The sequence below is a fragment of the Cinclus cinclus genome, chromosome 1 (assembly GCF_963662255.1).
Source record: "Cinclus cinclus chromosome 1, bCinCin1.1, whole genome shotgun sequence".
Classification (NCBI taxonomy): domain Eukaryota; kingdom Metazoa; phylum Chordata; class Aves; order Passeriformes; family Cinclidae; genus Cinclus; species Cinclus cinclus.
The window spans coordinates 15,471,811-15,496,887 of NC_085046.1; the positions used below are offsets into that span (position 1 = coordinate 15,471,811).

The 25,077-nt window shown below is 36.1% G+C and overlaps 1 protein-coding gene across 1 annotated transcript in view; it reads left to right on the top strand.

Annotated features, from left to right (window-relative positions):
• The window catches only part of MPP7 (MAGUK p55 scaffold protein 7), a 105,389-nt gene that overhangs the window by 50,616 nt on the left and 29,696 nt on the right, over positions 1–25,077 (top strand). Inside the window, exons 5-10 of the mRNA XM_062494116.1 lie at positions 11,745–11,876; positions 19,910–19,991; positions 21,008–21,093; positions 22,913–22,987; positions 23,588–23,784; positions 24,312–24,376. Of these exons, the coding sequence (XP_062350100.1) occupies positions 11,745–11,876; positions 19,910–19,991; positions 21,008–21,093; positions 22,913–22,987; positions 23,588–23,784; positions 24,312–24,376 (637 nt within the window). The remainder of the gene's footprint in view (positions 1–11,744; positions 11,877–19,909; positions 19,992–21,007; positions 21,094–22,912; positions 22,988–23,587; positions 23,785–24,311; positions 24,377–25,077) is intronic.

Consider the following 25,077-nt stretch of genomic DNA (forward strand, 5'->3'; position numbering starts at 1 on the left):
AACTCTGGAAGTAGAACAGAGCACGTAGCTCTGGGAAATCAAGTGGATTTGTTTAACTGTGTGTTAGACATTTCATTTGCGTTCTGGATTTAAAATATAATTGTGTAGCCCTTTGGACACAGGCCAGCCACACTTATTATTTTTAATTTCCAGCACTGAATAAGGACTTACGGTTTGCATTCTTTAATCTTGCTTTACCTTGTTAAAGATATCAAGAAACAGAATTGTATTTCCATACCCTAGAACCTAAATCCAGTTGAATACTCTATTTTGTTGTTAAGCAGAGCAGAAATTAGTTCTTTGAAATAGAAGTATAGAATAACCTTAGTTGAAATGGACCCACAAGAATCATCAAAGTTCAACTCCTGGCCCTGCACAGGACTCCCAAAAAATCACACCATGAGCCTGAGAGCATTGACCAAATGCATTCAGCTGTCTGGCTTGGTGCTGTGACCACTTCCATGGGGAGCCTGTTGCAGTGCCCAACTACCCTCAGGTATCCAACCTAAATATCCCCTGACACATCTTAGACCATTCCCTCAGATCCTGTCAGTGGTCGCCACAGAGATGAGATCAGTGTCTGTCCATCCTCTTCCCCTCATGGCCAAGCTGTTGGCTGCACTGAGGTCTCCCCTCCATCTCCACGAAGCTGAACTGACCAAGTGACCTCATCCACTGCTCATATGGCTTCACCTCCAGACCTTTCACCAAAGAGAAACTGCACTTTCAGAAATCTAAAATAGAATTGCAGAGAGCTGGGCAGGCAGACTCAAGCCTGATCTGCTGATGTCTCAAATCACCCAAATATGTCCTTGCTTAGGTCCAAACACCATTCTGAATGGAGCTACACAGCACTGCCCACAGGCTGGCCTGGCCTGACCATGAATATATAAACCTATAAGTTTTGTATCACCAGGGTATACATTTTATTGCAATTTAATAACAGCAACCAAACAAAATGCCCATGCACCTCCCACACAAACACAACGATGTAAGTTTCAATATGTTTAGTTCTAGTTATCTGTCATCATTTTAACTTTGACACGTTAAAACACGTCTTAAACTATTTTTTAACATGAGGAGTAGAATATATAATTGGTGTATACATGAAGAAATAGTATTTCTGATTTAAGAGAAGACATTCCCCTGAGTGCTTTTGTAGAAAATTCGAATAGCATAAAGAAATAAGTATTCTCAGCTTTAGTGGTTTATAATTTGGCAAAATTGAGAGAACCTATGTGACAGCAGAAAAGGATGTCTTTAAAGAGGAGCACTGTACAGAATTCTGAAAATAATTACAAATTATAATTTATTCTGAAAATAATTACAAAAATTTTAAAAATTATGATGCATCAGGTGGGCACCAATGCAATTGAGAGAGGTGTCTTTATAGAAATTTGGGGTTTTATTAATCTGGAAATACTCCTGTTGACAGCACTAAGCTTTTTTTTTCTTATTCTCTATAGACAAAATATTTTTCATTTTTATGTAACTATGTAAATAGGAACATATAATTGGAAGATTAAGATTCAAGATGCTAACACAAAATACACCTAAAAGGGAATTTAATTTTGGCTATTTAATTAACATGTCACAAGCAAGTTAGTGAAATGGTCTTACTTGTTAGTAGGGATGGAAATGGAAAGAAGCAAAGCGGTCACTAGAATAACTCTGTCAGTAACAAAGCAGAACTCCAATGAGAAACACTGTAAGAAAGGAGATGTACAAATGACAGATGATCAAGCTAAGAATTAAAGACTTTAAAGCTTCCAAATTCTCTTCCACATTTAATTAAAAACTGTCTTGAATAACTAGGTGTCAGTTCCTTTTCCAATAAGCTGGAAAAAACTGTTCTTTTTGGGATGGTGCCATAAGAGAAAAACATAATTGTTATTTATTTTAAAAATTATTTGTAAAACTGAAACAAATTACTATAGGAATTAATATTTTAGGCACGTTATTGCTGTGGCTGTAAACAAAAAAAGACTGTTAAAGAATGAACCATCTCTTAGTCCACTGAACATTGTTATCCCAGTTATGCTAACTTTGAGACAGCCTTGGGACATATTATTCGGATCCAAATGATATTTAACTTTGTCTTTATAACAGCAATTACATTTGTGATCATTACATATCAAAATAGGCAATTTATCATTGAAGGTAATCTCTATTACAGTAAATTAAGGACAGAAAATATGTCCTTTGTGGTCATTGGTGTAATGGGCAGAACAATAATTATTTCAAAAGTTAATGCCACTGTGCTAAAACTACTCTGAAAAATGTTTATACCTTTATGACTGGAGGAAACAAAGCTGTTCCAATGGTGGTTCTGCCTGTTTCAGTGGAGTTTAATTTCTGTTTATGTGTGCTGGAAGGTTTGCCAGCTGCTAGTCTGAAACATAAACCAGGTACCTAAACAAGGGCACCCGGCAGGACTGTGAATGAGTTCAGTGCCTCATGGTGCAGAAGAATGTAAAGTATTTGGGTCTCTTTGGGGCACTTACCTACAGCCATAGAGGGAGCAAGAGCATACAGTATTTTTCTTGTTTTTCTCTTTTATTGTCATAGAATGAGCAGAATTCTGGGAGTTAACTTCAAGATTACTTGCAGAGTGAAGGGAAAACCTCACTTGTATGACTGGGAATGTTACTGTTCGTACAAAATACAGATTCTTTGTTTTAAGTTGAGCGGTGGGGGGTTTAATTGCGTTCAAATGGCAAAGATGCATACACCAGTGAATTGCAAATAGAATTTAAGCTTGCTGTTTTATATTTGCAATTCATTTGTGGTACGCTTGACTTTCAGTTTCAAAAAAATAATTTACATTTGTAAATTTTTTCATCTAATTTCACCTCTTTGGCTTTCCTTCAGAATAGAATTGTGAGTTAAACAAAACTAAAACTGCAGATAATGAATCCAGGGCACTTTGTTCTTCATATCCACACTTCCTATTTGATTACATTTCTTTAAAAAATGGTGCTTCTTTGAAAATTAAGCATACCTTTAACATTGTCCTGTTCTGTTCTGGTATTTACTGGGAAGTTTGTACATTCTACCCTTTATTTTATAAACAAGTGCTGATACCATGATCCCTGCCATCTGAGGCATACTAGGTTTGCATAGTAGACTGTGCCGATCAAAGTGTGGCTTGTTCTGTTAAAAAATCAAGCATTTTAAGTCTTTATCAGCAGACCCTTCTAAAGTGGCCTTATAGTAACTGGTGAAAATCAGCAGTGTAAATTAATATCCAGGAGACTGTGGGCTTTTTTCTACACGAACTTTGACATACAAAGCACTGAAAGAAAATACTGAGCTATAATAATATAAAACAAAATCCATTTTTGCTTTGAAAAGTTCATGAAGCATTTCATGTAGCATGTAATTAAAAAAAAATAAAGTTAATCTAAACTTCGTCTTCTTTCCAACATTCCCTTTGTAATTAGACCTGTTGAAGATTTTCCGTCAGGGCTTTTTCACTGAGCTATGTGTTTTCTGTAAAGTCAACCTTTTCCATTGGAAACGGTTGAGTTCTGCCTACAACTATTCAGGTTTTGTATCTGAAGAGCTCAAAATACAAATTTCAGGTCTGTTAAAATCGGAGCTACATTTGGTCTGCTACTGTATCCTTAGGCACCTGGGGGACCTTTTGGCCCTGTCATGTTAGAGAGCTGTCTTTCCAGACATACCAATGTTTTCTGTTTCTGCACACATCCTGGGAGACTATTCTCCTCTTTGTGAAATGCGTATGTTTTACAAATGGTAATGCAAACTACAGTATCTGTGTAGAAAGTGTAATGTCCCATGATCTTTAACTATTTACTCATCAGTGATTTGTGAGGTGTGTTGGTAGGACTGGTTGTAGGATTGTGCTCGTACATTAAGAGATTTTACTATACAAACACTTTCGATTTATTAATATGGTGAGCTGGAGTACGATAAACTTCATGTCAACTGAAAAGTTACCTACGTAATCCTTACTTGCAAAATCAGATGCCATTAATTCGTAAACCTACAAGAATATGCTTGATTTTTGATGGTATACTGTGAAGTATCATCAGGGAGATAGAAATATTTATTTTTCCCCCTGAGTAATAGATGCAAATGACTGCAACAGTCAGCAAGGACCACAGCACTGATGGTTTGATGACATTGGTTGATGGATAGATAGCCCATAGTTGTTCTGAGCATACCAGCCATGAAGCTGGGCCAGAGGGGACAGTGCTGGGAGATTTTTGTTGGCAAATGACAGAAATCCTTCTGCCCAATGTTTCTTGTCTTAAAACTATTTGCCACTTTGGGAAGCTGTACATCACATATTTTGGCAACCAGCTGGAGGAAAAATATATTTTATTTGTAAGTCTTTTCAGCTTTAGACCTTGACTTCCGATTTCCATTTCTGCTTGCACCCATAATTTTTAAATTTTTTTTAATAAAGAAAACTACTGGGTAAGGAGAACTGGGAAAATATGTTGCTGTCTTTATTTTTGGAATGTTCATGTTACTGGGATGGAGTAAGTAAAACAAAAATGTAATGGCAAAATAGTCCTTTTAAAAACAGCAAGAAAAGCCTTGATTTTTCACATCTGTCAGGCAGAGAAAATCAGAAAGCGGTTGTGGCACATTTATTGTTGTAGGAGCTGACATATAACAGTATGCAACATATTAGAAGCATATAGACAAAATGAGAGAAGGGAGGTGAATGAATGTACTTCATGAGTATATTGAAGTAACAACCATCGTTTTACTCTGGAAATGCTCTCAGGTCCATCTGGTGATAACTTGGCTCATGTCCAGTGCAGAGCTTGTCTGTCGATCTTACACGTATGGATATGAGAATGCTAACTAGAAGCCAACATATAATAAACAAAGTGATAGATAACATAAACAAAAGTGAAGCCAGGCAGGTTGGCAGCAGAAAATATAGAATCTGAAGAGTAAATCAAAGAAATTCTTTGGTCGTATATACAAACTTTCCGACATGAGGGAACCAACTCTCACCCACCTAAGAATGTTGAGTTGCATGCATGTAACTACAGCATTCAGATACAGAACATAAAAGTTGGCAACATTGCTAAAGCCAGTAATTTAGGAGAAGGAAAAAGTCACGACAGACAAAATCATATCCCTTTCAAGTAGTAATTGCATTCATCTACTGAAAATGAACTAGTGAAATGAAGAAACTGCACAATATAAACCAAGTAGTCCCTTTTTTAGATGTCATCTTTCTATGCTGCTTTTTCCTTTAGTGATATTTTTCCTTTGCATTTGTTGTGCCATATTTGTTTGAACTCTCCATTCAACAGTCTCCTCTTTTCTACTTAATATTAATTAGGTTCCCACACAGTATAAGTACTCTATAGCTGAATTTAAGACCTCCTTAACATAGATGAATATATGTTATTATTTTCCAGAGAAATTGAGTTTATTCAGATTCTTTTAACCTTTTGGAGCAATAGAATTTTTTCTTTTGAGGACTTATGATGTCAATGTCAAATAAAGTCTGGATCATTCCTGGAGACACTTTTTTTAGAAAAGGCAACTGCATCCTCAACTTCTACTTTCTTTATATTTTTATATGATTTCTTTGGTCTGTCTTTGGATGGTTTTAAACCAAGAAAAGGTATATGCTACCACTGTAGACACTTAATCTTCTTGGGAAGCTGCCACTTTTTCAAAGAAGAAATTGATTAAGGGTTGCCAAGATATTGAAACAGTGCCACTGTCTCAGCATTTTCCCCTCTGAAAACCATCTATTTGTACTCTTGGAATTTACTTAAACAGGGCATAGAGCTTCAAGGACACTTCAGCTACGTGAATCATGTTGCGAATGTAAAACAGACTGTTCAAATTCTTCACTATTGATTTAAAATCAGAGCTTTTTCTGCAGTTACCCACAACTGAGGGAAAATATAGGGCTGTCATCTGGAAGGGTATTAACACCTTTACCAGATGATACAGATAGACGGAGTGTGTGTTTCTGTGAACACAGAGAACAGTTCGACTTGGGAAGCATCTCCAGGGGCTGTGAACATTGAGCCAGAGGAAGCGGGGGTCCGAAGAATCAGAAAGTTCATTTTTCTGTTGGCTGTTGCCGTCTGGCTACCAGTTGCAGGTAAACCCATCAGTTCAGACTGGTGAACTTGAAATCGAGAAATAGCATTTTCAGGCAAGGAAATTGCCCTTCTGTGAAAGGAAGTTCACACAGTCATGAATAAAGTCCACCATAGTAAAGAGGAAAAAGTAATATATACTGAATATTGATCCAACTGAGATGCTGCTGTGCTAAGATCATTAGTCTATGGTAGATATTAAGAACTCAGAACTACACATATAGTCAGTATGTGTTATTATTTTGAACCACTGCTGTGACACAGCTGCATGAAAGATTGGAAGACAAAGGGATTTAACTGCCAGCTGGACAATCTTAAACTAGAGGGCAACTCTAGTTTAAGTACAGATGCAAGCATGCAAGTATACTTGCAAGCATGGAATGTTATTTTCTGTTTTGTGCATGTGTAACAGCTGTCTTCTCATACCATGTATAATTTCTGCATATTTTATAAAGGATATATAGGAAAATATATAATTTGAAGAATAGAAGGAAGTAAATTAGCCCAGATTTTTTACTTCTTACTTAGTACACCTACTGGTTTCCTGATTATGAGCATAAAATTATGCTTTAATTAAAGGACCTTATTTAATTTTTCTTATTGTCCCTGTCTAAGGTTTTTGCTTATGTTGATTGAATAGTGTGAGTGATTTTCAGTGGCAAAAGCAAACTCATTTAACTGGAAGTTAACTGATTTCTTTTATATTATGTACTCCATATATTTAACTTGGAAATTTTGTACAGAACAGAAAATCCCAGATTTCTCTTGGAAAGTGATTAGATGAGTGCAGCATTGGAAAGAATAATACTACTTATCTGCTTGATATGTGATTACTGTAGCTTGTAAAAAATACTTTTTGTTCTTATTCTAGCCATCCTTTGGCCACTTCAGCAGCACAACTGAGTGCCTCCTACCTATAGTTTTATTTCTTGCTTCTGTTTCTGACTTATGCTTCATGCTTTAGCCGAGATGGAGAGTTCAGCTAATGTGATTGTTCTTATCTGCTGTCTGAGATGCCTGTTCTCACCTGCATTTTTGTTCCCTTGTTCACCCTTACCTTGCATCAGGGTTAAAGTTGCACATAGTCCCTTAGCAGACATAGTTGGTGAGAAAGAGATTATCATGTGCCATTGATTTCTGATGGCTGCTTTACCACACAGTGGCTAGAGTCTGTATGCCATCACCATATACTTCAACTTTCTGCTGGTTTATTCTACTGTTGTGTAAATTCTTACACATGTTTGGCTTTTATGACTTCAGTGCTTTTCCTTCCATTCTGATGCTCTTGATGGTCTTTCCTTCAGTGGTTCAGTCTTCTCCCAGCTCTTTCAGCTTTTTGTCTTTGGTATTTGTTGCTAGATAACATCAATCACATTATTCTAATTTTATGCAAGTTACTCATAAATTAATATTGCCAGCTTGAATAATTTTCTCCATCAACATTTTCATCCTTTTTTATTTCTTCTGTAACTTCATCTCAAAGGAAGGCATAATATGGTAGAGCTCTCTGGAGGATGAGCTCTGCCAGGTGAGTTCAGAGGCACGTTGCTGTGGTTGCTGATAAAGTTACTTTCCTCAAGTGAAACTTTTCTGTGCCAGGCTCAGTGGCAGTTACTGGCACCATGGCAAAGCAAAGAGGTGGGAAAATGTCTGTGTCTCACCTGACGGAGCTCAAGCTGAACTGCCAGAGAAGGTGGCTGGTGCTAATGATCCAAGCTGTGCACTGGGACAGCACGGTCATGGGCCATTTTGCTCCGTTTTGCTGACTGTGCTGCCGGGGCAGTAATGTGCTCCACAGGCAGGGCTGCCAGCCGCTGGGTTGGCAGCGTTGCACTCTTGTGGCAGCTGTTGGCTCTCCTGAAGGATGGTTTGAGTCGCTACAAAGATTCTCTTGGTGACTATTCACTATTTAAATTTATAATAATGTTTTTTTTCTAAGTACTGTTAAGAAATAGACTGCTTTTGTTTCTCTACCCATCCTGTTTCACTTCTTAAACGTACCATTTTCTAAAATGCTTTTCTAGACTACTAAACACAAAGCATCTATGAAAAATAAAGCTTAGATGGAGGTTTTGGGTTTTTTTTAAATAATGAGAATTAAAAAACATATGGAGCTGTATTCATGAATCAGGAGCTACTGGTGTATTTTTACTCTTACAGATCTCAAAACATAAAGGGAAGCAAAAAATAATATGAAATTTGCCATTGTTTTATAAGAGCAAAATTGCAATTAGTTTAGTTAAGCGATACACATTTTTCAAAGTATAGAATTGTTTTCATTAATAACATTTTCAATTTAAATAAACATTTAATGTTTCAGACCAGTTTAAGAAAAAGAACTTGCAACATTTCCAATATCAGATTTTCTTCATGTAAGTCGATAGTGTAAAGTTTCAATTTATAAACTGTGAAATGATCAGTGATAGTTTTAATACAAAAAATACAGCACTACTTATTAGACATTTCAGAGGTCCGATGAAAGTATTCATTTCCAGCTAGATCATGTCTAAGAATTTAGCTGAACATCAATATTTATATTTAGGTAGCGCAGGAGTTTGAATCATACCTTCTTTCAAATTCTAAATACAGACCATGTTTGCATTAGTGAATCATAAGCATAGAACTTAGAGCTGAAATAAAACCTTTTTCTCCAGAGGTGCTTAAATATACATGACCCAAATCTCGGATCCTATGTACACTGTGTATTTGAAAACAAAATCAGGGCATTAAAAAAAGAAAATTGGTATACACTTCTTGCAGTGTCCTGTGAGAGTTAAAAAAATCAGTGTTATGGAAATGAATCAGTTCTTCACTTCTTATATACAAAAAGAGAACATTATTGTCTTTACATTGCCTTGTGCATTTGCTGCACAATTATTCTGGATAAATCTTTTTCATCTTAGGATCCAAGTTTTATTTCTTGGCACTTGCAATTTGTTTATTTTTAAATGAAGTCCCAACCTTCTCTATACACAACCGGTCTGATACCTAGTTTTTTTAGGCTATATTAATTTAATTCTACAAAGAATCTGCTGAAGATCTGTGCATTTCTTCTTGTGTTCAGAACATACAGAAGTGTTCTGAGGACAGACTGATCACTTACACTTGAACATGTTAAGTGAAATCAAAATGGATTTTAAAATTTTGTTTGCAAATTAGTTATTGCCCAAAGTCTGTACTAATGACTATTTCAAAGCAACTACAGTGGACAGAGAGTAGTGTGTTAAAAGAAGCAGCGATAGAAAACAAGAAGGAAAGAAATCTTAGCATGTTCACTGTTAATCATAAATAAGTTTGTGATGAGAGAAACTCTTCTGAAAGCTTGACTGAGAAAAGATGCATAATTTCTGGCATTCCTGCTCTCATCTGAAATGTGTATCTTTGCACTGAAATAAAGTAGTGCTGGAATTTGGGGAAAAGATTTTATATTTCTAACTGTAGTACATTATGGTTTAATATGTTTTTTTGGGAGAAGGAATGGATGGATTGATTAGTTCTAGTTGTTATGAAGTTGAAGTGAAGAAAAGTATCATAAATACCAGGCATTGATAGGTATTGGTTTGTAGGACTTGGGATGCATCCTTGTTCTGGATGCGGTGTCCAGGTGCCTGCTCTGGCAGTCAGAGCAGGGAAGTGTCTTATTTACACTGTTGACATAATTCAGTGTAGAGGGGGACAGAATTAGTTTTGCAAGTTTCATTGTCAAGGGTAGGTTCCTTTGAACATATTTAAGTGTCTGCCTTTTACTCTGGAAATGGTGCTTTATATTATTTTCATCTGTTTTCTCTATCTGCCTGATTGTTTTTAAACTGCAATATAAAACCTCATTAAATTGGACCAGTCCATGAATGTGCCCTAGCTTTATGTGGAAAAATGTAATTGCAGAAGACTAGTTTTAGAAGTCTTAACTGTAAGTAGCCTGAAGTAAAAGCAAACACTACTTTTGTTTTAGTGTATCTTTGATATTTCACATGCATCTTAGAGGACTGCATGTGATTGCATGGCTTTTACATATGTAATGCATCACAATAAACATTTCCAGGGGGATCCATAATTGCTTGCCTGAGGTTTTTAGCTCAGATCTAAAGTAAAACTGATTGTTCATTGGAGGGAGATGGTAATTTCTGATGGTAAGTAGTATAAATTCATAACTGTGTATTGTGAAGAAAACCAAAAGTAATTAGTGTGTTGTAGTGTTTATATTAAATTGTACAACGTGCATAAAGATTGGTAAAACAATAGTCATTTATCACGAAGCAGGCATGATCTTTCTGTGTATTTGTTTTGTTGAAGCCCTAAGTTTAAATTCACACTTCAGAATTTGAAGATTACTATATGCTCTTTGCCTTTATCTTTTGATGTGGTAGCTTGTAGCATTGCCTGGAAATTGTTTTTTCTTGTTAAAAGTTTCCTCCATTCAGAAAAAAAAAGAAAGGAAGTGTAACGCTTTTTAAAAACAGTTGTATTATCATTGAGAACATAGTTTCTGGTACTCAGTCAAACACTGGCCATCTCTTACTAAGTAGCAAGGAAACTGGCATCAGAGAATGTAGCCATTTTCTTGTCCTTTACTAAGAAAGGCTGTTAAATAGTCACCTATTGACAGGTAACTACTTGAAAACAGAAGCAACAAAGCAGCAGGTAGGATTATACATGTAGCTGTTGCTGTTATTTGTGGTACAATGTACAGTTTTCACTACAAAAGCATTTTTCACCAGTGTACAGGGAATTACAAATAATGAAGACTTTTCAAAATATAAAAGAACTTCAGGAATTCTGTATCTGGAAAGAAATTTGACTCTTGTGTTATCACTAAAAGTTTTTTTGAACCTTAGGAGAATGAGCTTTCTGATTTCCTTTGCATTTCAAGATTCTTATTTCCTGAAAGTTCATAATTTTTTTTAAGATGGAACCTTTTGTCAATATTTGTTAGGCTTTTCTTTGAAAAATATATTTTTCAAGCAATGCATGAACTGGAGAAGCAATAGAGAAGGAAAAGAGGCAAGAAAGACATGCAACAGGTGATTGATAAGCACCTGCATAAACCAAATTGCTTCGGTAGTGTGTTCCTTAATCTCAGTTATGAATTCCATAATAAATTAAAAATTCCTAACATAATTTGAGGCTCACATTAAAGGAATCCAGTAACTAGGTAAGCTTTTAGAGCTCCTGTGAAGGGAATGGTTGGGCAACAGCTTCAACTTACACGTCTTGTGCTTGAACAGAAGTATTGGAAAGTGCTTATTATGTTTATTTGTTTCATAGGACTGTCTACTGCATCAAATAAACTTTTTACTTATTGCAAGTATAATTATTTACTTACTTTTGGAGACTAAGGTTTTCTCCTGTTTATAGTTCTAATTTCAAGCTAGCATGCAAAGCATATAATGTTGTTGTGAGTATGAAGACACAGTTCTCCATCCACAATTTATTACTGCATGCATTATGTATGTGGAAACATATCCTTTGTAGAGTTGTTTCATCAGTTTGAAATGAAGTAAAATTGCATATAAGAATTATAGTCAAATCTACTTGCATCACAGTAGTAGAGTCAGGGTATAAATAATATCTTCTTCTTTCCCTTCCCTAAACTTTCCAGATGCCAAATAATATACTGACTATTAATGTTTCCAGGCTTTGCTGTCTGTACATGATACTGTTGCCCAGAAGAACTATGATCCTGTCTTGCCCCCCATGCCTGACGATATTGATGAAGAAGAAGATTCAGTTAAAATAATTAGGCTCGTCAAAAACCGGGAACCATTGGTAGGTAGCCCTGTCTTTTGGTTTGGGGCTTTCTGTTTGTGTGCAGGCTGGGGAGTGCTCAGATTATAAACATGAGTGGGTGATATTAACTTGAAACCTGGATAGACAGACATTACGCGTGATTATTCATAACATTAAGTGATGCACTTGTGACTTCCATTCACAGTCATTATTAGTAAAGCATATGAAATGAATAATCATCATCAATTAATTATCATCATGGTGTTTAAGTATTATATATGTGGGCCAGTCTGAGCATTTAGATCAAATATATATTTGTCTTTTATCTTGAATTCAAATCATGAACTTACTTTAAAATGTAAGACAGAGAATGAATCCCCAAAGAAATCCTGACCTGTGTTGTGAACTGTGCCTGTTAGCATTCATGTAAAAAAACATAACCTTTCAATACACTGAAAAGAAAGCATGAAAACATATTTTAAAATACTTGAATTGAAATCTGGGCAAATTTAAAATGTCTGTTGTTGTACTTTGCATTATGAATACTAGAAAGTTAATATCTTCATGGGGATATCTGGAAAAATGAAAGGACTAAACCTAGGTTGTATTACAAGAATATTAAAATGCTTTCCTGATTTGGTTCTTTTTATTTGCTGTAGAGTGGGAGTCATCTTGTATAAAATTTAACTATGTTCTTTTTGTCCTGGAAACCAGTAAGAGCTTTGTTTTATGTTATACTGAATATTTGTTTTAATGGACAGCAATCCTGGAGAAATACCTGCAAACTTACTTGGAGAAAGTCATCATTCTGTACTTGAGATGACAGTGGGAGTGTGCGGCTTCTGTTATACATACAGGGGTAGTTTGTCCCACAGTAGATACCTTACTATCACTCTAATTCTTGATGGATTTATGGCATCAATAAACAAGAAATTAGTTTTCTTATTGACTGACTCTAGGTGCCCATGGGCATAATTACAAGTTTGACCATATGGAAAGTTCTTACTTTATTTTAACATACTAGATATCTTTTCCTCAAATATTTGAATAGCAGCTTTAAGCTTTTGTATATTTTTATCAAAGACATTATTTGAGAAAGTAAACAAGCTTTCTTTAGGATTTAGTGTCAGAAAGATTATTCCTTCTGAAAGGTATATGGAGATTTGAAGATAGAGTATGAAATGAAGTCTAATTGAGGGGCATATTTTTAGTGTTAATTATAACACCTTTTTTTTTATTTGTCAGAGAAAGCTTAATAAAATCTTAACTTACATAGTTTCATATTACAAACTTGATTTGTTATTATTACTTAGGAATTCAATACCATAAGTTAATAGTATCTCAGAATGGATTGGGTAATAGCAACTTGTTAAACATAACTCAGATATTTTCTGAAAAATTCTATAGAATATATACATTGTATATTTGCTTTTTAGATTTTAAGCTCTCCTAAAGAAACTTGGACTGTTCCTCAAATTCCACTCTTGCCTCCTCACTCCAGTGGGACACTGAGCTCTTCCAGATACCTGTGTGTGTATTTAAGCCCAGACTGCAGCTCGGCCCCACACAGCCACTCACTCATTTTCCCCAGTGGGACAGGGGAGAGAATCGGAAGGATGAACATGAGAAAACTTGTGGGTTGAGACAGTTTAATAGGTAAAGCAAAAGCAAAGTGAAATAAGGAATTAGTTCACCACTTCCCCTGGGCAAGCAGGTGTTCAGCTATCCCCAGGACAGCAGGGCTTCACCAATTGTAATTGTTTCTTGGGAAGACAAAAACCATCACTCCACACATCCCCCCTTCCTTTTTCTTCCCCTGGTTTTATTGCTGGACATGACAGCACATGGTGCAGGATATCCCTCTGATCAGATGGGATTGGTGGTCCCAGTTATGTCCTCTCCCAGCTCCTTGTGCAGCCCAAGGCTTCTCACTTGTGGGGTGATGAGAAGTGCAAGCTCTGCTCAGCAATAGTTAAATTATCCATGTGTTATCAACACTGCTGTCATCATAAATCTAAAACAAAGCACCATAGGAGCTACCATGAAGGAAATTACCTTATCCCAGCCAAAACCTGTACATTCTTAAACCCACACATGGCACAACTCTTGTGTTACAGAGGTAACAGAGACGGGGTTTTAGATCTTTTACTAGACAGGACAGCAGCCATGGAAAATATAAAACGTGAGCAAACTAATTTCTTTAGTTTAAGACAGCTTTGTTTATTTACCAAAGTGAAAACAGCCTTACAATGGACTCTATTGTAGAGCTTTTATTAGGAAGAGGCAAAGGGTGGGAGCTAATTGCAGCATACAAGTACTTGAGGGTAGGGAGCTCACAGGGACAATAAAGTCAAGCTCCTCAGCAGTAAAAGATGCTAAAACACAGGGCAGTGGTCACAAGGTGCAGTCCTGGGAGGTTTAGGCTTAAGAATTAACAGTAGTAGTCCATTAGTTGGGAAGTCCAGCACTGGAGCAGACTAACTGGATATGTGGAATCTCCAACATTTCTAAGGTTTTACTTTATCTGTGTAGGAAAACTGTATTTGTGATCTTTCCAGATCCTGAGCCTATCTTGATGTTTTATTTTTGTTAGAGAAGAACTTATGGTGCGTCCTGTTACTTGTTCTCCAGGAAGAGTTCAAAGAATATAGTGTTCTCCTCCTTTTCCTTAATGCACCATCAATCCATTTTAACATCATTCATGTTCACATTAAAAATTAATTTTTTTGTGTCATATTTATAGTGACTTATTATGACACCATCACCACAATACGTAACAAACCTATTATTTGTGTCTTTGTCTTCTCTAGATTTTTTTTCCTCCTTGGGAGAGTGAGCAGAAACATGGATAGTAACTCAGATAAAGTCTTACCAAAGTATAGCATGGCAGAATAACTGAAGACAGGCTTATATTATGTATATTAGATCTAATGTGTTTATGCTTCCCAAAGTCATTTTACTAAAGGAAGATACACCATGATCTGTTTACTAAACTAATTATAATTTAATTTTCTATTTATTTCCATGTCTTTTTAATGGCTTTTCCTTCAGAGCTTGCCCTTTGCTATTCTTAGGAGAGATCAAAGAGTCTTTACTTGTTCTGTTGATTCATTCTTCTCCAGTCAAAAAGTCTGACTTCCACTTGCAACATGGTATCAGGATTCTACTTTTAGAAGCAACTGAGTTTGAGATTGGAGGTACTATACAACATTTTTACTGGGATAGAGATTGTCTCATTTCTTGACTTGAAGATACTGAGCTCTTTGAACTTTTCTTCCACTCCAGATGCAGGCTCATATTCTGTTTGTAACCAAGCAGTAGGGATTGTTTTCCTACAAAGCCACGAGCTTTACATCAGTTGCACACCCTGGACATTCTGAATTGCATTTCCTTTGGATGACTTTCAACAGTACTCACTGTGAAGCAGTTAGGCACTCTCTTAAAGTCTTTGGAGTATACCTAGTGACCATTTTTATAGAAAACTGTACCATGTTTCCTCTTGTGCTTTTGTTCGTGCTTCTCTCTGAGTTAAGCACTTCACCAATGTTCTTAGCCAGGGTTAATCATGTATTAATGAAGCCTGAATTCCCAGGAGTAATCATTTCAAAAGAGAGAGAAACACATGGTTTGTAGGAGGGCCTTCTGTTTGCCAGATTTCATCAATTCAGAAGTCAGTGCTGAACTTTCCCCCAATTTTTTGACAGAGGTGTTTTATAATCCTTCCACAGTATTGGGTTTGAGGTTTTTTTTTAATTCTCTGTTAGCAAATGCTATTTCAGCAGTGTCTCCCTCAAGCGAAGTGAAATTGTGTTGGGGTGTTTTGTTTTAACAAAGAAATTTGGAACATCTCTGAACCTTACATAAACAGAAGAAAGATCTCTTTTCAGAGACAATCCAAAATGCACCTGTGATTGGGCTTTTTATCAGAGAGCTTGGAGAGTTCTTACTTATGCCTACCTCTCCAAGGTTTTTTCAGTGACAGCCCTGTTCCTAGTTAGCATTCCTGATATCCAAGATGAATAGCTGCACTATCAGGTACCTGTCCTCCTACTGTTTCCAGCTTCCAAATGTAATATTCCAGGTTTGTTACAGCTGTTACTCTGAATAGGATGCTTCTTCACTTGATAGGTTGCTTCTTTGTCACAAAAATTCATTTCACATAGATCTGGTCATTTGAAAACTAACCTCTACGCCATGTCATGTCTATAGTCAAGAGAAAAATAGCAGCTCCAGAGAATGACCTATGCCATTTGTTTAAGATTCCTGACTTAATGAAAGGACAATTCCATCTCCAGAACTACATAAGCAGCCTGCACACCTAAATTGAGCTATGTACCTGATTTCCATAGCTGAACTTGGTTGAAATGAATTTTGGTAATTTAAAGGAGTTGTTTATGTGTTCTATCTGTGCAGATGCAACAGCTTTCACTTGCCCCACACTCTTAGTCCCTGTAGCTCAGTTCACAATAGTGGATGAACCTAGCTTGTTTTTTGGTGGGATTCATTTGGATGTAGGGTTAGCTTTAGTCTACATAGTCTACACATAAGTGGACATCAACTTTTAAATAACTCCTCACTGTAAGGTAGATAACTGATACTTAGATACTATTTCAATAGAGAATGAATTAAAATAAGGCATATTGAGGTACTTATTTGCATTTATCATCTGCATGTGTTTTTGTTTAACAGAGAGGTATGCAACAATATTACTGATGTTTCAAATTCTCTTATTAGTAATTTATTTTACAGGCTAGTTTTTAATTCTTTAAAAATAAAGACTTAAAATGTTTATATTCTGGAACCAGCAGATAAATGGACGAACTAATAAAGCTCACATCTGTGAAATCCTGAGCAATGCTTATCCGTAAGTGGTACTACATTAAAAATGAGGGGGGGGGGGAAGCAACTAAAAAACAGTGAAAGAGCTTTGCTGAAGGAGCTTGTATTATTTTTAGTGCTTTTGTATGGTATACCTTTAAGCATTTTCTCAGTCTGATCACCATATGGCTCCCAAACTCCATATTTTTCCCTTTAGAAGTATTTTAAACTGAGCTATGCTATTACATCTGTATATGTCTCATTTAGGGTAACTTACACTTTTGGCTCACAACACCAAAAATATTTTCCAGCTCTCAAGGTCCAGTCTAACCTTCTTCCATTTTTAAAGCTCTAAATGAGGAGCTGCACTGCACATGTAACTGAAAGTACTGGAGCTGAACATCTTATAAGAATTTCTTGCCAGATTATATATACCTCATAGTTTAAGCAGGGTTGGCAGCAGTACAAGAGAAGCTGCTTTTTCAGAAAATCAGCTCTTCAGGTTTTCAAAAAGAAATCCACTTGTGTTTGATGATTTAAGAGTTCTGAATTGGGAAGAAAGTGGAATTTGTAGAAACCCCTTTCTAATTTGTGTACTAAAGGTACAAATACATAAACTCACTAAGTGTTTTTCATGGATCTGCCCGTTCACTTTGAGCTTGCCACAGAGGAGATACTGACAGTGAGAAAACTTGGGTTAAATAATTTCCCTGTCATTTTGAACTTGTTTTAGTCCTTTGTATGAAAATTCCAATTTACCTGTTATCTCTGTGAGGCCATCTTTCAGATCAGTTAATCTGTACTAGGAAAATTCATTTTGTGCCAGTTGTGATAATCACAAAGAGCATGAAGTGACTGTTCCACTTGGACAAGAGCCTTATTGTTACTTCCAGATGCTGTCTGGGTCAATAGTGTGGTCTTTGATTGCACACAGGTTTTTTTTCTAGCATCTGTCTAAAAAGCCCAGCAAAGTGAAGTACCACTTTCCAGACATCAGCATGGGGCTGGGGTAGGCCTGTCAGTCATTGCTTGCCTTTTGAATTTGGTGGCATTTCATAATGTTGACTTTTAGGTAAAAGGCATAAAGCCTTTCTGATGAAGGCTTTTTCCTTGATTAATTAGGAGAGCCTGATTTGTATGGACAGTATAGTAGAAATGTTCTGTATTTATATTTTCCTCTAGCATCCTGATGCTGTTTTTTTTTTCCTTTTGATGGACATTTCAGAAAAAAAAACCCAACAAAATCCTTTTTACTTTAAAATAAGTGAAGCATTCCTGGTATTATTATAAACTTCAAATTAGTAGCTGTTGCTGCAAGGTCAGAACTTAATATTGAGCTATAAGCTAGGGGACTTAAGGCTGTTTAATAAATTCCTAATGGTATGCAATTCTTTTTGCACATAAGTCTAGTAATGAATTTTTAAAGTGAGATTAGCTGCTGCTAAATCTGTATTTTTGAAACTCTCAGATTAACTAAAAACTGTAATGCAAACAAGTACATGCTGATATAATTGCATAATAAACAATTGATAAGAATAAGGCGGGAAAATTGCAGAATTAGTTTACTTATAGATAGAATTTCATGCTAATAAATTCATAATGTAAAATGAAATGCACAAACATAGCACATCAGTTTTGCTTTGGAATGCTGGCTGCTGTTGAAGTTTCAGCCAAACTGAATGGTGACTGTTTTAATTTTTCTCTATTTGAAATAAATGCAACTTGCATATAAAAATGTAAATTAATCTCCCATTTTTTGTCTTTGTGACTTGTGCTATATTTCCATCTTAGAGGTAGAGGGAAACAAGTATGTTTTCAGTCAGTGAAATTGCTAACTGTAGAAAAATCTCAGCTGTTATTTGTACAATTTTTCAGCTTTATGTTCATGAAGCACTTAAAACCTTAAGTAGTGATAAATATGATGTTCATATTTACTCTAAACAAATATTGCAAGGTAGCTATAAAAGCCATCAAATTATTCAAGGAACTTCCTTAAAAAGTACTTATCTACCTAACTCCAAGCACACTTCTCTGACAGAAGGAAATTTTAACCAGTGATGGCAGAGTGCATGTAGCACTCAGAGGTGAAGTAATGCTGTTCATTCACGAATTGCAAATACAGAAATTTTCAGAAAGATGACTTGCCTGACAGAGTCCTTAATTGGACTGTTGATTAACAAAGTTAGAGCTATTGCAGGTGACTAATTAGGTTATGGGAAAGTAACCATGTGCAGTAAAAAACGTCACGGACAAGGCATGCTTTTTTTTTATGTGTTTTTTTAAAAATACTGGATCAAGTAACCTTTTTGGGGGTGATTGCACAGTATGACTTACCTAGTTAAAAGCCCCACTGTTGTTCTGTCTCCCAGAACAGGGCCAGCATTTCCTCCCTTGCTCCCCCAGTTCTGCCTGAAAGGACTGGCACTGCAGCTGAGGCAGCAGCTCTGCACCTCTGTGTCCCTTCTCACCTGGCACTGCTGCTGCCTGCTGCTTCCCCATCACCTTGTGCCTGTTTTCAGTGCACCCTCGCAGTTCCTGTTACAACAGCATTTTTCTAATCAAGACAGCTGTTCATTGGAAATTCACTTACACAATGTCATTTTACCTCAGTGCCCCGTGCTATGTGTAGTGTATGAGAACAGCTGTGACTAACTCAGAAAATGTTCCCTTCCTCTGCATTTCTGTCCTGTGAGTGTTCAAGGTGAGCCCCAACATTCAGGGACACTTCTCAAATGTGTGTTTTTTTATTGATAACATTGTAAAGGAAAAGGGTGCACAACCAGTTCTGAGCATAAAGTGTAACAAATACCTTCTGTACCAGTAGTATGTAGTATGGCCTATTTTAATGTAGGAACAACAATTTATCAATTTGCAGTGGGAATTTAGTTCAGTTTTAGTAGCAGTCTCAAGTAAGGTAAATTGCAGTTACCATGAAATTGGAAAGCAAACTTTTTCCATCATTGTCCTTTTTTCTTTAAACCTGTGTACTCACAGAATGCATGAGTTACTTCTGATTGAAAAGAAGACATGTTTTAAGAGGACAGAAATACAGCAACATATTTTGTATATTATTTTCATAAGCAAATATAATTTCTGGCTTAATCTCAAATTAATACGTTAGCAGTTTTTAGTAGCAAATGTTTTTTAGTGTAGTGTATTGTTTGTGTAGTGTATTGTTTTTGTAGTGTAGTGTATTAAAATTTTGCTGATTAACCAAATAACTTTCTTTTTTCCTTTTTTTTTTTTTACCCAAGGGAGCTACTATTAAAAGGGATGAACATACTGGTGCAATTGTGGTGGCCAGGATAATGCGTGGAGGAGCTGCAGATAGAAGTGGTAACGTGTTGCTGTTTGGCACTAGCCATTCAAGAGTTCAGAACAAGATGAGATAAAATGTCATATTTTGTAGAAATGAAATACATCACTATCATAAAGAGAAGTTTTTTGGCTCTGGACCATTTTCTAAAGTGATATTTCAATACTGCTGAAAGTGTGCTGATTTTTTTCCCCAATTCAGTTGCAGCAAGGTATCTTTGAGTTAGTGGATACTGAGGGTTTTTTATATATCATGTTTTTTTTCCAATTGACGACATCATTTTATAAATCATAGAATATGCTGAGTTGGAAGGGACCCATCAAGATCATCAAGTCCTACTCCTGTCCCTCTGCCAGATGCCCCAAGAATCACACCATGATGGCATATGCCAACCTGCTGATGGAGGTGGTACAGGACATTATTTTATATTAGGATATCCATTTGGAGTTTCAGCTGGTAGTTCTCAAAATAACAGCCCATCCTTGGGATGCTCAGTGTCTGCAAAAACTTAAGCAAGAAGTCGCAAATCATGCATTAAGGTGTCTCTTTTCACTGAAGAAAATCTAGGAGAGCTGTGTTTCACTCTTAGATGCAGTAATGGAGTAAATCGATAAATAGATAGACAGACAGACAGACAGATTAGCAAGCATTTGTGCCACAAATTAGCACTCCCAGCCTATGTGCTCTTTGCACTACTTGCAGCTGTGTAGCAGTAAGGAAATAGTATGAGTAGAAAAAGAATTGGAACAGATATTTATCAAACATCTGCATGGAAGTCTGGAAAAGTTGTAGAGAATGTGGTACTAATTTTTAGGAGGAAGACAGGGAGTTGAGTTAACCAACCACCTTATCAAATTTTTCTGACGACAGTAGCTGTTATGTTCACCATATATTCCTGTTTTTAACTAAGAGCTTGAAGTGTGTGAAAATTGGAGCTTAATGTATATGAACAATGGAGAAACAAGATAAATGTTAATGTCCATTTTTTTTTGTAATAGATAGCTACAGTTTCACAACTTCTCTTTTTCTTCTGTAGGGCTTATTCATGTTGGTGATGAATTGAGAGAAGTCAATGGGATTCCTGTAGATGATAAAAAGCCTGAAGAAATAATACACATTTTGGTAAATACCAAAAATTTTGAAATTAATTTAGGAAAGCATAGAAAAAGTAATGAGACTTATGATTTCTACTGTATTTCTTAGAAAAATGTATATTCTACTATAATGTTTTTTTTTTCCCAGTGCCATTATTTACAAACCTGTCATTTCTCATAGAGTGACTTTTCCATGCATTACATATATATGCAATTATAGATTACTTGTAAAGGGTTAAAGACAGTAATATTACCATAAATATGTTGCAGAATATTGCAGACTTCAGTTTATAATCTATGGTTTTTAAGGGCCACAGTGATCTGTTGAATTAGAACTATTTTAAAAGAATTAACTAATAACTCATTAATAACTCATTGTCACTCCATGTGACAGTTAATAATACATGTACTAGATAGACTGTATAATTGGTATATGAATTTTTATGTGACAATGATTTACAGCATATAGTAATACGTATTATTCTGTCTGCGCTCTTCTAAACTGCACAGTCTATAAAGCCAGCCTGACTTCTCATTATTGAAACATTATTGCAAATTAAGTAATTTAGACTTTTTCAGAACTATTTAATATTTTTGCATCAAAGCAATTGATGAGGGTCATGACAGCTCTGTTATTCATGCTGTAGGCATTTCTATGTATATAAATACCTTGCTGTCCTGCTGAATTGAGCAGCTGTCTCACAGTTTTGGTTCAGTAATCAAGATCATTCAAGTGCTAGCCTGCTGATATTCATTCTTGCTTTATGGTTTCGTGTTCCCTACAGAACCATAGTTTCCTTCAAAAACTAATATTTTAAAATGTCTAGAAACAAAATACCACTAGAAAAGGTGTGAACACTTTCCCCATTTACCTTTTTGAGGTACAGTATAAACATCAGAAGCTAGTTAGAGCTTGTTTCTAAAGTAACAAAATTATTGATTCCAGTCCTACGGCGGGTGAAATAAGACCTTGGCTGCTGCCTGTCAAACAGCGAGCCTTGGATCGCAGACATGCCGGCAGAAGAATGTCTCGCTTGGTAGAGGACAGGCCTGTTTCCATTTTGCTTAAATCGTTGGCTGTCTCTTGCACTCTGCTCATTTTATGAAACTTGTCGGCTGCATGCAATAGTAGCAGAGTCTCCAACTGATTAGCACTTCCTTCAATAGCAAAATGTCACCGAGGCACTGGGAGTATACTGTGGTTAATAAGTAAAATGCAGCCAGACACACTTTAAGTGGGATATAGGGAAAGATGAATGGATGAGGTGGTTGATGATGGCTAACTTGTTTTAAGATTTATAGCAGAGGGCTTTTTTTCCATTTAGTACACGTAGTCTATTCAAATATGTTTTTCTTTTCTAGTTTCTTAAAGTTGCCAAGCAAATAAATCCACCCCCAATAGCTCTATATGATAAATATGGCACAAGCCTGTTTGAATTTTTCTATAATTTTTTTTTTGAAAAATGAAATGTTAGTTCAATTTTTCCAGGGATGTCCAAACTGTGCCAGGAGTCCAGCAGTTGCTTCTAATATGCATGCATTTAGACTGTAGCATTTTCTCCTCCCTTCGGTACAGAAGTGGGACCTCTGGACCATGCAGGTCCCAGCTTTTAACAGTCCATCTGCCCCACCAGAGAAGCAAATAAACCCAAGCATTCAAAGTGGGTATTTTAATTTTTTTCATAGAAAGTTTGTTTAAGTGAAGCTGTCAGACTCCAGAGATCTTACTTGGGAGAGGATAGATTCATTGTATTCTTTTAAATTAATTTGAATTTCTTTATCTTCTAAGATTTCTTTGAAATATATCGCTTAATTCTCAGTGCATTTTCTTTTCAAATGTTCACCAGGCTCAGTCTCAAGGAGCCATTACGTTTAAAATTATACCCAGTGTGAAGGAAGAAATGCCAATGAAGGAAGGCAAGGTAAGGAAGAGTATTTCAGAGGCCATCGCAGTAATTGTTCTGCTGAGGGTATGTGTTTTTTTGCTTGGATGACAGAACCAAGAATGTGATTTATACCTGTGGACTCAATTTTTGTAATGGGACAGTATATAGCACACTGTACACTTCAATACACGGGTGCTGAATTTATGAGTGGGTGTAACATGCTTCTTGAGCCTGAACTCTCAGCTGTGTAGTTGACGGGTAATCTTCTACCTTCTGCAAGGACCCAGCTTGGTTCCAAGTACTCCTTCCATCGTTCACTAGGTAGAAGATACTTGATAGCATCTTGGTTCAACAGTATCTTCTCCTCTGTTCCTCATATGGGCCGAGTGTGCACCTGCAAAGTCCTGCTTGCAGGACAATCACAGAGCCTTTGCTCCATTGAGACTGCAGTTGTAGAAGCAATGAGTTGAACATTCCCATATGAACTTTCAGTGCTAGACATTCATAAGGATGTTTTGCAGCCGTAAATATTTACATTATTTAGTTCAGTGGTTTTGAACAGTAGAAACAGAGAAGGAAGATACTTTGGATTGCATTTAATATTTGATTCTAAAGATTAAACACTGCTTGTTTCAGATGTTTATCAGAGCCTTATTTGACTATGATCCTAATGAAGATAAAGCAATTCCTTGTAAAGAAGCTGGACTTGCTTTCAGAAAAGGAGATATCCTTCAGATCATGAGCCAGGATGATGCAACCTGGTGGCAAGCCAAGCATGAAGGTGATGCCAATCCCAGAGCAGGCTTGATCCCTTCAAAGCATTTCCAGGAGAGGTGAGATACTGAGAAGCATAATTCATTTTTTTTTTTCCAGTAAGAGATGAGACTTATTGCTGAGTTGTTAAATTAGCATATTTGGCATGTGTAATGCTCATAGATTACATGGGTACAATAAATGTGCATTTGCAGCAGGACAACTGAACTTGGAAACATGTTGCTGAAATACTCTGGATTTCCTTATTTCTCTGGCTAGAATTAATAATGACAAAAAAACTGATAGGATAATACTGATCCAGACTGAAAGAAAAAACATATGGAAAATAGCACATCAGTATCTGCATTCACACTGGTACACTATACAGGAATAAGAACTGCAGCAGGTTTTGGAGAGCTTACAAAAATATCAGGCAGCATTTAATTTTTTTTAGATTGTGAATAGATTGCAATGGTTTGAGTTAATTTCTTATAAAATTTTCTGGGTATTTTGCAATAGTTTTATGATATTAAGTGTTTATTAATTCCAAATTTGCAGTGAAAACTGAGGAGTTTGTGTCTTTTCCCCACCACCTTCCATTTTATAGGAGATTTGCATTAAGAAGACCAGAAGTGCAGGTTCAGCCACTGAAAATTTCCAACAGAAAATCATGTAAGTCTGTTAACCTGGAATAGAAATAATACTCCACATCTCTAACCTTATAAAACAGCAGTTTGTTTCAACTACAGGATGCACTTCTCCCAGGCACAACAGGTTCTTGATCTCATTGTATCAGTAGAAAAATAAATATAAATAATGTCATTAAAAGCTTTAAAAGCAGCTAAAAACATTCCCAGCCCTCTGACTTTGTTTTTGAAGTTCTGAGCCCAATTAATATTTTGATACATAGTATTTCAAAGGTTGAAGAGTTTTCTTTTCCTGTTGAAACAGTACAGAATTGGCTCAACAATTCATATAATTTGGACTGCATTGACAGAGTGAAATTTATATTGAGAGTAAGATAAAAGGTCTGGTAGTCACCCCTCTCTCCCCCATATAATTGATAATTTTTTGTGTCACATGAAGCAGTGGAATTTTTTAAAAATCAGAACATTCAGTTCATTGATACACATTCACAGAATCACTTCTTACTGTTTTTTTAAACAAATTCATCCTTAATAGTCTCTGTTTTAAAATATGGTAGTTGCACAATATAAGAAAAATAACCTCTATGAAAGCACATACATTGAAACAAATATTTTCACTGGAATTTACATCAACATCTGTTTTAAGTATTATTGCATACTTTACTTGACCTGTTATTTCTTTCAGTTGTACAGACATAACAAAGTGAGCAATGTAAGAAGCTATCA